General features: G+C 38.0%; 1 protein-coding gene across 2 annotated transcripts in view; it reads right to left on the reverse strand.

Moving 5' to 3' along the window:
• Nucleotides 1–16746, reverse strand: part of PTPRD (protein tyrosine phosphatase receptor type D) — a 494552-nt gene that overhangs the window by 381635 nt on the left and 96171 nt on the right. For both annotated transcript variants that reach the window (XM_058565790.1, XM_058565791.1), the window contains exon 2: nt 5262–5428. In XM_058565790.1, coding sequence (XP_058421773.1) covers nt 5262–5325 — 64 coding nt within the window. In that variant the 5' untranslated portion in view covers nt 5326–5428. The remainder of the gene's footprint in view (nt 1–5261; nt 5429–16746) is intronic.

Genomic DNA, 16746 nt, shown 5'->3' on the forward strand with positions numbered 1-16746 from the left:
CTTACCTCCACCTCCAGCTTTCTGGACCACCAGCCCATGTATTACTGTATTTGCTTATGGTAAATATTTATAGCTCCTCCCTCTGAGCAGCTCAAGAAAATGCATTACAAGAAGCAACGGAAGAGAAAGATGGGAACACTTTCCATTATCCATTAGATCTAAGCCAAATTAATTTTAAATTGGTAATTCTAAGACAGAAGCTTTTTTTTTAAGCTTGAGTAAAGCAGATAAGCTTCTTATTTTCCCCTTTTGATCTTCAGTTTAATTCCTGGGACAAGAGCTCATCAGAATCTCCTATGTATAGGACTGTATAGAGAAGCAAGCTGGGGACTTCAACATGCTGCAAAAACACTTAGTTTATCAATAACCCAAACTTTGTTAACCTATAGGTCAAATAAAAGAATTTTGGCATAGTACCTAAGACAAGCGCTCAATAAAAATGTTGGCTGAATGTTTTTGAATAATGATATACTAACAGATAATCGTTATTAAAAACCTACCATGAGTCATTTGCTGATATGTGTTTTATATTAACTCCTTTAATCATCACAAAACCCAAGAGTAAGTCCTATATTATACCATCATCATCATTACCATCATCCATATCCTAAAGATAGGGAAACTGAGGCAAAAAGCATGATGTATCATGCTCCAGATTACAAATGGACAGCCACAATTTAAAACTAGACTCTGGCTTCAGAGCTCACTTTCTTAACCATTACTTTCTCCTGCCCATCAGAAAATATGTAAGGACAAAATGGTTCTCTTTCGGGATAGATGTCAGTCTATACTCTAATGCCAAAGTAGTAAAGAAGTTCCATTGGCTATAGTCATATAACACCAAAGAGGAAAAAAACATAATTTCTTTCATATGGGACAGAAATACAGTAGACCCCCTTATCCATGGGAGTTCCAAGACCCCCAGTGGATGCCTAAAATTGCGGATAGTACCGAACTCTATATTTACTGTTTTTTTCTATACATACATACCTATGATAAAGTTTAATTTATAAATTATGCACAGTAAGAAATTAAAAACAATAACTAATAATAAAATAGAGCCGTTATAACAATATATTGTAGTAAAATTTATGTTAACGTGGTCTCTCTATCAAAATATCTGATTGTATTGTATTCACCCATCTTCCCATGATGATGTGAGATGATACAATGCCTACGTGATGAGATGAAGTGAGTGTGATGCAGCGGTTAGGCTAGTATTGACCTTCTGACAATATATCAGAAGGAAGATCATCAGGCCATGACAGTGTCAATGGTTGGATGTCAGGAGCAGACGACGTCAATGGTTGGGGATCCAAAAAAGGGATGATTCATGTCCCTGTGGGACGAAGCGGGTCAGTGTGAGACTTCAACACCCTACTCAGAACAGCATGCAAATTAAAATTTATGAATTGTTTATTTCTGGAATTTTCCATTTAACATTTTCAAACCATGGTTGATCACGGGTAACAGAAACCACGGAAAGCAAAACCACGGATAAGGGGGGCCCTACTGTAGTGAGTACACAGGAACTATAGGAAGATTCCTTAACAATAAGGAAGGAAACTGAGAGAATGTTCACCATCCGAGATCAAAAAATGGCAAAAAGCAACATAAAACGGATGAACTAAACCATCTGAGGAATTAAACTACCAAGAGTTGTGTTTCTAAAGAAGATCTGGTAAACACTCAGGTCAAATTATAGTGGTCAAGTGTAAACTCAGCTCTCGAATGTACCAGGAAGCTGAAAGCGACGTCATTAAAGTGAAACTGGTTTGATGAAAGCAAGTGCTAATAGCAGGTTCTTGTCCTGCATCTAGTTAAAAAACAAAAACAATAAATGACAGGCAAATAGCAAGCTAAAACTACATAAAATTACCAGAAACTCAGCCAAAAGAAAAATATTCACCCCAAAGTTTACGCAAATATAATCTAAATTCATCTTGAATTTGCATGCGTGTTATCACAGAATTGACCTCAATCAGACCACCACAGAAAACTGGTTGGCTGGGCATGAGGAAGAGCTACTCCTAGTGCTCAAACAGACGTCACACTGGACTCTTCCCCGAGGCCGCTTTTTCCATGTGTACATGCATTCAAGAAACGACAAGCAAAATCTTCTCAAGTATTCAAGACATGGGAATGAAAAGAAATAAGATGCATGCACACATCTAGCCTTTTAAAATGATAGTGGGGCTCTGTGGGGCATTTTAAATTGGCCATGGCAAAGGCTATAGTTTTCTGCTAAAGGGATATTATCAACCTGGGTTTGAACCAAGGCTCACAACAGCTTCCCTGCTTAATGCAAGATCACACCCAGCACTTTGCTGCGGCATTCCGCACAGCACATTATAATCCCGATTCCTCGGCTCTTCGCAGTTAATCGTTTCAAAAGGCAGTGAGGTGAACACATTACATTAACATGGTCAACTAGAGTGGCTTCTTTCCATTCCCCATCCCTGTATAGTCCTCTTCTTCAAAAGAGAAAAAAAGGGGCCGCCCCGGTGGCGCAAGCGGTTAAGTGCGCGCGCTCCGCTGCGGCGGCCCGGGGTTCGCTGGTTCGGATCCCGGGCGCGCACCGACGCACTGCTTGGCAAGCCATGCTGTGGCGGCGTCCCATATAAAGTGGAGGAAGATGGGCACAGATGTTAGCCCAGGGCCGTCTTCCTCAGCAAAAAAAAGAGGAGGATTGGCAGATGTTAGCACAGGGCTGATCTCCTCACAAAAAAAAAAAAAAAAAAAAAAAAAGAGAAAAATTATTCCATAGTTCACAAACGCTTCTGACAAGCTACATTAAATTGTAAAATATAACTCCTGTTCCCTGGTATGAATATAAAACACAGGTAAAAGGAAAAACAAATATGGCTAGACATACTAATGAAAGCATAAGGAAACAAACCAGTGATCCAGGTAGCAGAGGCCTGAGAAATATTATCTTTACGTGATGGTGAGGAAATCAAATTTTTCTTCAGTGCCACTATGTCTTGATGTTTTCAGCGTTATAAGAGAAGGTAATGACATAGTTTAGGGGGTTACATCTAGATCCTATTTTATCAATTGTTCTTTAAACATTCTTAGTGACTAAAATCGTATTTCCAGCTCTACCATGTGCTTTCATGTACCACAAATATCCTCCAGGAGATTACTAGGGGATGTTCTTTCTTCTTTTAAAATGTACCTAAAAAAATATAGCTAATTTTTCCTCTTTCACCGGGAATGCTCAGGTTGCACGTGCTATTCAACAATGCCAAATGAATCTGGTAAAGGGAAATATACTACATCAAGGCTGAGTGGACAAAGGCTAAAACAAAATTAATTTGGTAAAGAATAAGCCTGTCCCTTCTTTTTAGCTGCGATGGGAAGAGTGAGAGAGAATGGATTCTTTCCCAGGTTACATCTTGAGGTTGAAAGCTTGTATCATATAAATATATAAATAGTAAATATCTTAATTTAACTGAAAGTTGCTAACTCAGCCTTTTGTAACTTTTTTTTTAAGACTCTACTGGATAGGGAGAATGATAGAGGAGAAGCAAAGGGAGAGGGAGAAGGGAAGGAGCAGGAGGAAGAGAAGAGGAGGAAGAGAAGGAGTAGGGATGAGCATCTGTGGTATAGACTGTTTTTCAAACATAATTTTAAAAGTACTTGTTCCTAAACTCTTGACATCTGTCTGCCACTTTCCACCAGAGAATTAAGCAAACGCATAGCTGCTCAGGAGAACATTTTTATTTATCTGGAAGGAAAACTTCATGGATATATAATTATGTCTAGCAACTTAAAGAAAATCTCTAACTGCGATCTAATACTAAAGTGGATTCTCAGGGTCTTAACATGTTTTTGCCAAAAATTAACAATTGTAAAATAACTTACTTTTTCACTCTAGCCAAAACAGAAAAATAAAGCCTTACACCTGATTTCTTTAATAAACTAAATTTAGATTTCATCTTTAAAATAGATTTTGACATAAACGGCTTTAAAATAACACAAGTATCTTTCATTTGGGTCTTTTCTCAGTTAATTATTTGCTGGCGTTGTCCTAGACATTCCTTGGCTTCACCTTAAACCAACACTCCCAAGTGCTAATTAGGAGACAATATACATTATTAACCAGAGAATGTTGTGCTTAAAACCTGCGTGTTCCATATGTATCCTATTACTAACATTATTCCTCTCAATCCTGGAAAGCTCTCTTTAGAAAATAGAGCCCCTATTTAAACAAAGAAATTGGCTGCCATTGAGGAAATTCTTGTCAAAATGCAATTAATAGGTAGGGGCCAACATGACACAGGATCTTTGTCTTTGAAACATCTTTAACATGAATCAAATTTAATCTCACTGAAATAGTCAGTGGAGAGAAAAGTTAATGACTGCAGATGTTATACACTTTAATAGTGCCAGGGGACTCCCACAGAGAATGGCCAAATCTCATTTGAGCTAAGCCAGTACCGGGCAAACAGACATGCCGGTGAGTACAAGCCAGAGACATGCCTTTTTCCAGTACTCTCTCTTCCAAAAGGCCACAGGCCAGATGGGAAAAGAAACATATGTAAATAAGGTAGACCTAATGATTTCCTAATTATGAAGGAGATATGGTCTCTTCATTAATTGGCAAGCTAATAGACCACAATCTCAGTTTTATAAATTGAGTCCAATAATCCAAACTTTGGTGTCTATATTCCACAAAATTCTCCTCACACTTCCATACCCTTCATCCAGCCACAAAGTTGTCAGTTCTGCTTGATTTGTTTGAATACTGTACTCGACGACAGCTGTCGGAAACAGTACATTAGAACAGCTGCTCTGACAGCTACAAGGGGCTTGGAAGTTTAATTGGGCTCAATGTGACACTGTGCATTTTTCTAAACATAGAAATATCCACAAAACTCAAGAAATTTCTAATGAGTCTGAGCAATGTTTACTTACTGGCAACACCAACTGGTTAACCCCAGTCTGAGTTTATATCATTGGTCTTATAATATCTTTGCCACCAGGCTGGTAAGAGTATCAAAAAAAAAAGAGAGACAGACAAAACAGTAGGAGCAGTGAGATGCACAAGAAAAGGGGCATTAAGAGAGAGAGGAAATGGTAAGGAAGTCCCATCAATAATCTCTTTCAAAGGCTGGCTGGTAGCCAAGGAGGATCACACAGTGTCTCAGGATTTACATCCAAAGGAAACGTATTCAGAGGCCCTGAGCCTGGTGCCAACTGCAAACAAAACCACTCATTATGGTCACAGCCCCCTAGAGCAGGGGAGAATGGCTTACTCTCAGCATCCGCGCGAAGGAAGAAAGCAAGGAACAGCAGCAGCGGCCTGGCTACGTGCACCATCCTGCAGCTTGGCAGCAGCGTGTGCTGGCAGCTTGGAATCACTGCCTCTGAAGCCGCAGCGAGTCTGTCCGATCTGAAATTTCAGCTGGAACACTTTCAGAGCCTGTAAGGGGAGAGGAAGGGAAAAGAAAGGGAAGAAAACACAAAGACACTTAGATGTCTCACTCTTTTCCCCTTGTTCCATCACAACCACCACGAGAGACACAATCCATTGTGAACACACAATCAATTGTAACCGTGATGCCTCTATATTAGGTATTAGCAAGCAAATAACTTGGTTTGTAAAATGTGGCACCCTAGCACATCTTGTTCCCATTTTCAGGCCATCCTAAAGCCAGCTACCTTGAATTTCACTCTCTGCTTATGTCACCTTTTGGGCAATGCTCTCTGAGAAGAAACTGTCACTTCTTATGAAACATTACATGAAATACATTGATGGAAGAAAGCACACCAATGCTATAAGAAAGATTTAGCAGAAGCTCCACCAGGCAGGATAAAAGTCTGTTATTGACAGAATAATGGAAGCTGCTTTCTTGGCACCAGGTAAAATGACAGGGCTAATTCAACTTCTCCAGCTAAATAATAGAGGTTAGAATTTTTTACACTAGCACATTTGGCTTCTTCCCTGAAGACACATCAATGTTCAAGTCTAGTTTGGCTTCAATAAGTCAAAACAATAGTTAGCATGAGCCTCTTTGATTTAACAGGATTTTTATATGTCTCCTGGGCAATGGCTTAGTTTTCTCAGTCTTTTATGTAAAATCAATAAGCCACAAACTATCTTTAGAGAGCCTACTGCGTGCGAGACATCAGAAATGCCACTTAGCACAAAGTGTCACGAGGTACAAAAATGAGTCAGATTACAGCCTCTGTGACTTTCATGTTTCATAGGGAAAATAAAACAGATATGTCAGATGACTAGTACAAGTGAATAAGTGATTAGTGCCAGGAAGGAAAACCAAATAATGCCATAAAAGATAGGATCAGGAATGTCATCATGGAAAAGGCGGTGTCTCAAACTGGTCCATGGAGTATAGGCAGGATTTTAGCAAGAAGAGGGAAAGGCATTCCAGGAATTCTATGCAAAGCCAGGGCAGTGGCAAAGGAACTTTGGAAAAGGTGAGTTGCCTGGTTGGCCTGGAGGAGGGCTGCCCAAATGTCTATATGAATCAGAACCACCTGGAAGGCTTGCTAAAACAGATAGCGGGGCACCACCCCCAGAATTTGTAGTTTAGTAGGTCTGCGGTGGAGTCCAAGAATTTGCATTTCTAACAAGTTTTTGGATGATGCTGATGCAGCTGGTCTAGAGACCACACTGAGACCACTGGTTTGGTGTGATGGCTCCATTAGGAAACCAAAATAAGATAAGGCCAAAGAAAATGGTTCAGGCTTTAAAAAAAATAGGTCATGGAAAGCCATGCCTGCCAGTCTGAGTCAACTAGCCTTTACTGAGCAAACCACAAAGAGAGCTGTTTAATGTTTTGGAGCAGAGGAACAACATGGAACTAAGCTTTGGGAAGATCAACTGACAGCTAAATATGAGATGATTTAGAGAATGCTATTAGGCCATAGCAGGAATCCCAGGTGAAAAGTAACACAGACCGTAAGACTGATGGTGGTCCTGGTGGGAATGGAAAAGAAGGGAAGCCATGACTGGCTCCAAGCAATAATTTGAAGTATGACTCTTCAGGTGATAAATAATTGTTCCTATAGAGCCTTCAATAAATCTATCACGGCATCTTATAGAGTAGGCCCTTGAGAGAGAGAGAGAGTATTGATTGCTATCGCTTCCCCTATCATTGTGAGAACTTGAGCATGACAATCAGAATTCTTTCACAAAATGAAACAGTATACCTTTAAGTTTCATATATTGGCATATTTGAAACACATACAAAATTCTTCACAGGAAATACTAGAGATATCCGCAAATAACCTAATCCACTAAAATAACTTGTACTTTAAAAAGTATTGTAATGCAGATACTATAGTGTGTCTTTTCTGAAACTGAGCTGGAGCATGAGAATAAAAATTTTAAAAAGATAATATCTTTTTCATTACTATGCATGAGTGGTTTGAATGCAGGAAAGATAAAACTAAAAGGAAGGGGGAACTCATTCTAATTACCATTCCACTAGATAGGCTTTTTTTTTCCCCTTTTTAACAGATTTATGGGTGACATGAAAAAGCAGGTTGTGTACATTGAAATGCATCTACTTGAAACCAAAAGCTAGCCAGCTGCTCCAAATCAGCTATTGTTATCAATCTCTTCTGGAAAACAACTTATCAAGCAGTTCATAGCTATGAAATGTTAAAATTCTCAAAACTTCATAGGAAAAGTGTTACAGGAATCAGCTCTGCCCCTCTCTCCCTCTCACCGTTCCCATCCTCATGCCAGCATTTCAAATGACAGCAAAGTCCAGGAGACATCAGTCCTGTCGGACTCAATCGGTGTCTGTGCAAGCGTATCAGAGCCAACTGCTACATAATGACTCGGTGCGATCACAGAGATGGAGATGTATGAAATGCTCTCTCAGGGAAGAGGTGATTTGGCTTTTTCCCCTACTTGACTGAAGTAGCATAAGAAGACCAAATTCTTCCAAATGAACCTACAAACATTACCCCTGGACTTGGAACAGTGATGAGGATCTAGAGATGAACACAGATACAAACATACATATTTATACTTAAATGGCCTATGCCCTTGGCCAAGATATGACAAAAGGATATCAAAGGTGTGAAGATAAAACCTATTCTTGATGTTCATTCCAGCCAATCTCCACTTTGTACCTTGTTTATTACATAGAAACATTGCCAAAAGGGAAATCCTGGCTAGCATATCAGTAAGGTGGAATTTAAATTTTAGAAAAATGGGAAATGGATTTTTAAGGAAACATTAACAGTGAAAATAATGAAGATGAGTGAATATTACAAGTAGTTTCCATTAGCCTAGAGAAAGGGTTGCCAAGCACTCTGCAATGAAATGAGCAAGAAACGGGATTCGGAGATATTAAATGTACCAGGATTTAGCTTACATCACAGATTATTCTGCATTTGTCCAATAGCCCTCAGCAGAGGCTAACTCTTTGATTTTTATATGCCTTGCCCTTCGTATCTTGCATTAACTGGGACATACAGATAAAACTGAACCATCTAGATTAGTTTAAAATCAAATAAATTTTAAAACTCTCTAGTCTCTTACTGCTCACAGCACAAAAATCTAAGAAACAGTAACGTTGTTGATTTCCAATTAGCTGAAAATCTACTTTTGTATTTATGTACATGTGTGGTTAGGGAAGCTAACAGTTCAGAGGGCCAGTGTATGCAATATAATTTGAAATGGAACAACAAAAAGTACACATGCCTAAAAGTCTTCACAAATCATTGGTTCCAGTGACCGTGTACACTGACACCTACCCAACTCTTTCTCTTCAATTTAACATTGTAACCCATTTCTGTAATAAGTACCCATATTCAAACTAATATGAATGCTGAAGGATTGTTTTTAGCTTTCTGTATTGTCGGTATATGTTTCTGTAGATTGTGTTAAAATAAGAGGAAAAAAGGCAAAATGGAGCTTTTCGTCTTTTAAAAATATTCTAAGAGTCCTTGAGAGAAATGAGTGGTTGCAGCTTTTACCTAGGAAATGCACAAAAAGAGTGTGGAACATCTTGTCATACCAGCAAGCAAGAAAGCTTTCAGGAACCACTAGATTTTATCCAAAAAAGAGCCAAGGTGATGAGGCTCCCATCAGCCAAATGTAGAAAATCAAAGTGGCAAAAAGAATAACAACTGCAAGGAACTGAAGCACATCATATTAAAATCCATGAGTTCATAATTTTAAAAATAATTTTTAAAAATTACATTGGTCTCTCTAGCAGGAGGAAGTTAAAGAATCAAATAATTATTCTGAAAAGAGGGAGAGAAAGGGAAAATATGATGCATTAAACAAAGAAATCTCCATAAGAACTTAAAAAAAAAATTACCAGGCCAGCCCCAGTGGCCTAGTGGTTAAGTTCAGCGCACTCCGCTTTGGTGGCCTGGGTTTGGTTCCGAGGCACGGACCTACACCACTGGTCAGTGGCCATGCTGTGGCGGCAACCCACATACAAAATAGAGGAAGACTGGCACAGATGTTAGCTCAGGGCTAATCTTCCTCAAGCAAAAAAAAAAAAAAATTACTGTGGTCACTAGAAAACTGGATATCATTGTTTATCTCTAAACACTTTGCTTTTTTCTGTCTTATCACAACCCCATACTCTCAATTCTAGACATCTTAGAAGCAATAATATCATAATGTTATTTAGCCTGAGCATATATCCATTAAGTTGGAGGGATGGTGTGGTCAAGGGAAAGTCTAAAAATGCTGTGACTTCTTTCTATCAACCTCTCAAACCAATCAGGCCTCTATAAACTGACTGGAACAGATTTCCAGTCATTTAAGAGAAATGACCGTTTGTACACAAGATGTGCTACCGGGAAACTTCAATTTGTAAAACAGACAAAGCAGGTTGCTGTGGTTGAAGCTAGAAGGCGCAGAGGGGCCTGGAGTTTATAGCAAGCTTGGTGGAGACTCCGGAGGGCACCCCATGAATTCCCTGCGTCCTCAGCACAGTTACAACACAAGGACACAACAAGAGAAAAGAAAACAAAAATAAACTTTCAACATTTCACTTATTCATGAGGATTTTCCAAGAGAAGATAGCCCCCTAAATATTTTATCATGGTCTGGTACAAGTATTCTCCAGAGCTCTTCGATAAAACGTTCTACAGGATAGAAGTGTTCTTTATCTGCACTAATAAGTGACCACTTTAAACATAGCTAGTGCAAAAGGGAAGTAAGCATTTTACTGCATTTAAATATAATTTAAGTTTAAATAGCCACATGTGGCTAGTGGCTGCCCTTTTGGACAACACAGTCTATAGCTACATGTTTCAACAGCAATGAACAGCAAGGCTATTAACAAGGTCTAGGTTTTCCAGGTTGTAGATTGAAACAATGAAGTGAGAATCCTGAGTCCTTGGCTTCCTAACAATTAGACTCTAAAGATTCAGTGTTGGGGCCGGCCCCGTGGCTTAGCAGTTAAGTGCGTGTGCTCCGCTGCTGGCGGCCTGGGTTCGGATCCTGGCCGCACACCGATGCACCGCTTGTCCAGCCATGCTGAGGCTGCGTCCCACATACAGCAACTAGAAGGATGTGCAACTATGACATACAACTATCTACTGGGGCTTTGGGGAAAAAAAAAATGAGGAGGATTGGCAATAGATGTTAGCTCAGAGCCGGTCTTCCTCAGCAAAAAGAGGAGGATTAGCATGGATGTTAGCTCACGGCTGATTTTCCTCACAAAAAAAAAAAATTCACAGTGTTATGTGAGGAAATCCACTTAACCTTTGGGTTACTCACTTCCTCATCCCTGTCCCTTACCCTGTCAAAAAAAATTGTTTCATTTTTTTAAAATATTTCATTGAATGTAAATGGAGGATCAATTAAATGGTCAGGTGTATAACTGGAAAATGTCCAAATAGAAATATTGTTATTAAAAGGAAAAATTGGTGTTTCATATCATAGCTAGAAGAGTTGTTTCTCACTACTAAAAGTCTCTGTTTGGGATATAATAAAAATGGGAACTTCTGACAGAAAAGACACACCAAATTCCATAGATGGAAAAGACAAGCATACCTCTACACATCCATGTGAAATAATCTGTATAGCTTTTATGAAATGGCCACATTCAATTAGTTAATATCAGTGAGGAATATGGGAAACACATTCTTTTTTTTTTTTTTTTTTGGTAAAGAAGATAAGCCCTGAGCTAACATTTGTGCCAATCTTCCTCTATTTTGTGTATGGGACGCCACCATAGCATGGCTTGACAACAGGTGTGTAGGTCCACACCCAGGATCCGAAACTGCAAACCCGGCCACCGAAGCAGAGCGTGCGTACTTAAGCACTTTGCCAGAGGGCCAGCCCCAAGGGAAACACATTCTTAAATACCAAATGCAGTGCCCAAAGCCTCAATGTCAATTATGGAAAACATTGCTGAGAAAAAGAAGGGCAATAGGAGGTTACTAAATTAAAGAATGAAAAATAACTCCACTTCCAATACAGGTCTGAATAAAGTACCCAAATCTAAAGAATATACGGAATTATTTTTATGAGAGAAACTCAAATCTCCTTAAAATGATACTCTTTCACATAATGCACATCATATCAAAAACTCTAATTTTTTCCCCATATTTTGCCCTAAAATGCTTACATGACAATAAATTGGCAAAAAAGAAAAAAAAATACAAGGAGTTTATGAAATATTACATATAAATACAAAGTAATAACTCAATCATCTCATTTTTGGCTTAGGCTATGAGTTAATATGAAGATACTTGGTGACTGTAAATACGCACATAACAATTCTTCAGAGAAATCAACTGAATTACAAGAATAACTGAGGAGTAAAACAATATCTATCAATATGGATACCATAAAAGGTTCTTTACATGTTTAGTTTTAATACAGAGAGAGAGAAGCCAATTGTCGGAGCTTTATGTAGTACGATTCACTTTCCAAATTACAAGCAATAGTATCTCTCTATCTATAAGATTTCAAATAACTGTACATTTGAGGCACACATAAATATCAGTTACCTTCAGACATGGCAAAATGACATTATTAACTTTGATCGTTTCCTTCTCCTTCAGGAAGTAAAAATGAGGAATACCAAGAGAAATGAACAGATAGGGAAAAAACTCTCATCTCCTTGCCTACCTTTTCTTTTCTCTACAAATAAAACTATAATTTTGATTTGAAAAGTAAGATAGCTTTAGACACAGCATCCAATTTCTTTAATGATTGTTGCATGTAATAACTTCTATCTGTTTTACGTTGCGCTAGTGAAACATGGCAACCTAAAAGTTAAAATACAAGTCTATTCAACATGCTATTGGGACGCTGCTATTTGTTCCATTCTTCCAAAACGACATTTTAAAAGTGAGAAACTGATCAATCTCACAAAGTATAGATAGATATGCAACCCAGTTACTTCCCATCTAAACAAAAGAACCTGAATTCTATTATTTTAATCTTGGGGCATTCTTAAACAGATGTGAAATCCTCATTCCTAACTCATTATACTTGATTTTCTTTGTCATTTATCTTAAAAATCAAAAGGCTGTTTTTTTTCAAGGCACACAAAATATGCTTTTGTTTAAAATACATTTAGATTTTAAAATATACTATAGGTAATAAGGTATTAATTATTATTATGTCCATTCCAATGTCCAAATGGACATTGTTTAATGTCCATCAATATATAGTGGAAAAGAAATCTAGCAATACATGATACATGTTATTTACTTACTACGAAAAGTAAATTTTTACATCTGTGGAGAACTTACCACTTCCTTTAGCACTGTTTACTTTTTTCCTTGAAAACATTTAAAAACAAAATGAAGGGCCTTTTAATTGTTTTTAAATACTTCATTACTAGAGCTAAATGGAAACCAATTTTGCCTACTCATACGCATTGTATCTATAACTCCATCCTCAAAGCAATCAAAGCTCTGGACCAGTGGCTCTCAACTGAGAATGATTTTGCTCCTCCCCCAGGGGACATCTGCAATGTCTAGAGACATTTTTTGTTGTCACAAAATAAGGGGAGTGTAAGGGGAATGCTAATAGCATCTAAGGGGTAGAGGACAGGGATGCCGCCAAATATCTTATAAGGCACAGTACAGCCCCCCACAACAAAGAATTGTCCATACCAAAATGTCAGCAGTGCCAAAGTTGTGAAATATTGTCCTAGAACAGTTCGTTAATGTTGAGAAAAGTTTAAAATTAAAAAATGGGAATTTTCAAAGCCTGTTTCTAGCACATTGTTTTCTACACCCACCAACTTTAGGTGTTTCTAGTGCAATTTTAGTATATAAACTCAAAACAGATTTGAATTTCTGGGCATGGAAGTCAAAACACTATGGATGACTCCCAAATTTCCCTTTTTGTCCTAAGCTAGAACTCAAGTTGGCTTGCCTCATGGGAAGTTCAGTTTACAGGCTTAGGCGACATAAATATTGTCACCAATTAAAAGAATGAATCTGTTAAATGGGGCAGACATCTCATTGACGTCTGTCTGCAAATAGACGTGATTCCCATCTCTCATGATTGGGAGCTTAGCTCTCCTCTAAGGGAACAGTCCCCGGATAGAAATATTCAGTTCCAAGGAATGTTCTTTCAAATCACCACCAGCAACAGAGATAGCAAGTGGAATGGTGAGAGGCCATCATGAATGGCTGGGGAATGTGGAATTAAAGAATATTCTCTTCATTTTCCCAGTGTTGTCCTCATGACTAATCCCATGTCTCTTTGAAAATCTAAGAACACCACACATGGTAGAGCAATTAGTTTCTGTGTGGAGAAACCAAACAAATGGTTATTAAACCAAACAGCAATATAACCTAAACCAAGGTAGAGAGAACAAATATTCATCATAGATATTCAACATATACTCTCCTCCTCCCTCGCCCTGCACATCTATTATATTCAGTTATATTGCACTCTTCTATATTGTTAGTCTACCCTTCTCCTTGAATGAAACCATAGGTTGATAAAAATCAGAAAAAAATTACAGATCATCTTGGGCAACTCCCTCATTTAGCAGACAATGAATGAAGTGAAAGGACATACTGGAATTAATAACCTCAGGATACACACCTAGTTAGTCTCAGAGAAGGGTTCAGAACCCAGACCAATTTTATATCTTGTATAGCATTCTGTTAATATCATCTCTGACTTACTATAATGGAGATACCTAGCTTAGGTGAAGTCATGATTAATTCTAAAATGAGCAACATAAAGAAAGGTCTCTCCTTTAATCGGCAGCGAGACAATATAAGGATTGGTCCAAAATTAGGGGGAAGAAAACCTTAAAAGTGGGGTGTAGGAAAGAAGGATGAAAGAATCTCACTGGATAAAAATATTTGAGAGCCATTGTCCTAGAGGGATAAATAATTTACAAATGAAAGTTTATCACGAGTCAAAAATTCCAAAGGGTCAATCTTTAACTCAGTAACCCATTATTATGTACCTGATTATCGTAGAGTTAGAGAGTTTATAGGTGTGTTTGGAAGTAGAAATGATTAACCAGAAATAGATTTTTTAAATTCCCACATGTTAGTAATTGAATTAATAACATGCAGACACATGTTTATACCACCTTAAGGCATATTGATTTTGTATAATACCATCAAGTTCTCTTTTATGGAGTTTTTTTCTCTTTTATTCAAATTTTAGCAAGGATGCATGTTGACTAATTGGGAATAGGTAGGAATGTGTTAGATAGTGAGTCACAGAGTTATATAGGACAGTTACCTACATGGAAAGATGCCAGCCTGAGTGCACTTTATAATAAAGTTGCTGAGGGCAAAACAGCCACATTGAAAGGAGAAATGAAGACACAATTGTTATTTTTCAAAAGCAGTGGCATTATAAAGTGATTTGATAACAAAGTACAAAAATTTCCTCTAGCAATAAAAGCACTATGCATTTCCCATACCAAGATGTGTCAGACTAGCAATGAAAAAATATTTTTCCCATAGTCACTCTTTCAGAAAATATATTTGAGACCTCTGGAAAAAGGCTTTGTAAAATACTGTCGTTTTTATCGTACTTCTATAAAATACTCAGACAAAATACACATACAGATATCAAAAAAGGAGTTTAAAGTCATTAAAAGCCTACTTGCAAACTAGATATAATAACTTTCTCAATACCAAACTTTCTAGATACCGATTGTAATCTTAAATAAATGTCTGACATTTATTTAAAATTTAAAACTAAAAGAAAAGGAAATGCCGAATAATAACATCAACCAAACTTCTCTGCTGGCTTTAGGCATCAGCATAGCGGCCTTTTGAAATAAAGATTTTTATATTCCAAGGTAAGGGAGTGGCCAGGTACCAACAGGAGTAGAAACAAGCCTGGGGAGTGAGCAGGGAGCAGGGCTGGCCAGCAGATGCAGAAGGACAGTGGTTGGGGGCAGGGGAGATAGGATACCAAATTATTTGGTGGAAGATCAAGCTGCAAATTAAAATACAGGACGCTATTGTTTTAGGAATTTCTCTACCTTTTGTAGTGTGTCCCATGATGTTTCCATCACAAACTGAATAGACTGACCCTTTCCTGTAGGATGTTTCCTTTAATATTTTGAAGTCATAGATTTAACCATGATGTATTATCATTTTCTGTAAAAAACTTTTGAAAAGCTACACTTTTAGAAAATGTTCTCACTTCCTCCCACAGCAATTGTCACTCAGGTCAAAACTATTCATAGCGTAAATATCATTTTCACGCATCATTTTAGATTGGTGCGTACATCCCATACATAAATATGGCACATACAGGCCATACCCAAATATAGGATGTTTAAAAATACATGTGATATATGTATTTATATATTATATATTCCTACTATACTACTGATGAACTAAACATATTGTCAAACACACAAAATTAGAAATTTTAAAAATGAGACAAAAAAACACACAGCAATAGAAGTTCTACAATTTTTTGCTAGGCCACACAAACCACTGGAGGTCTGCTGCCCTAGATATTTTGTAGTTTGGACTTTTTTGCACATTATTTCAGGTGACAATAGAGAAAAAGGAGAGCTTCTACTGATTTGTCTACCAACCCCCTTCTGCAGTCAAGCACGTGCTGTAGCAACCAAATGTTAAAGGCTCTATGTGACAGCTGATGTCAACATGATGTAACACAGAGGAGAAAGACATTGTTGTTTTTTGAGATTTTCATACAATGTCCTCATTTTATAATTGTAAACCATCTACGCTAAACTAGAATAACTTTACACATCAAGTGTGTTTTTGTTTTAAAAATGAATTCGTTCATTCTTTTGCTCCATGAATATTCTTGAATACCAGGCACAGTGATAGGTACAAAAGACTTAACACTGTACAAGACAACAAAGTCCCTGATATATTCTGGTGTGAGGAGTTAGAAAAATACAAGCAATTAAAAAAAATCAAGTTTTAGGGGCCAGCCCCATGGCTTAGCGGTTAAGTGCACGCGCTCCGCTGCTGGCGGCCCGGGTTCGGATCCCGGGCGCGCACCGACGCACCGCTTCTCCGGCCATGCTGAGGCCGCGTCCCACATACAGCAACTAGAAGGCTGTGCAACTACGACATACAACTATCTACTGGTGCTTTGGGGGAAAATAAATAAAAATTAAAAAAAAAAAAAAAACCAGGAGAAAACTTTAAAAAAAAAAAATCAAGTTTTAAAGAAAATAAGGTAAAGGGTTAGAGAATAACTGGTCAGTGGAAAGGGAGAAGGGAGACTTTAACTAGGGTGGCAGGCAAGAGCCTTGAAGAGGTGGAGTGTGAGCCTGACTTTGAATGACAAGACACTCTGGAGAT

Source organism: Diceros bicornis, chromosome 22, assembly GCF_020826845.1.
Source record: "Diceros bicornis minor isolate mBicDic1 chromosome 22, mDicBic1.mat.cur, whole genome shotgun sequence".
NCBI lineage: Eukaryota > Metazoa > Chordata > Mammalia > Perissodactyla > Rhinocerotidae > Diceros > Diceros bicornis.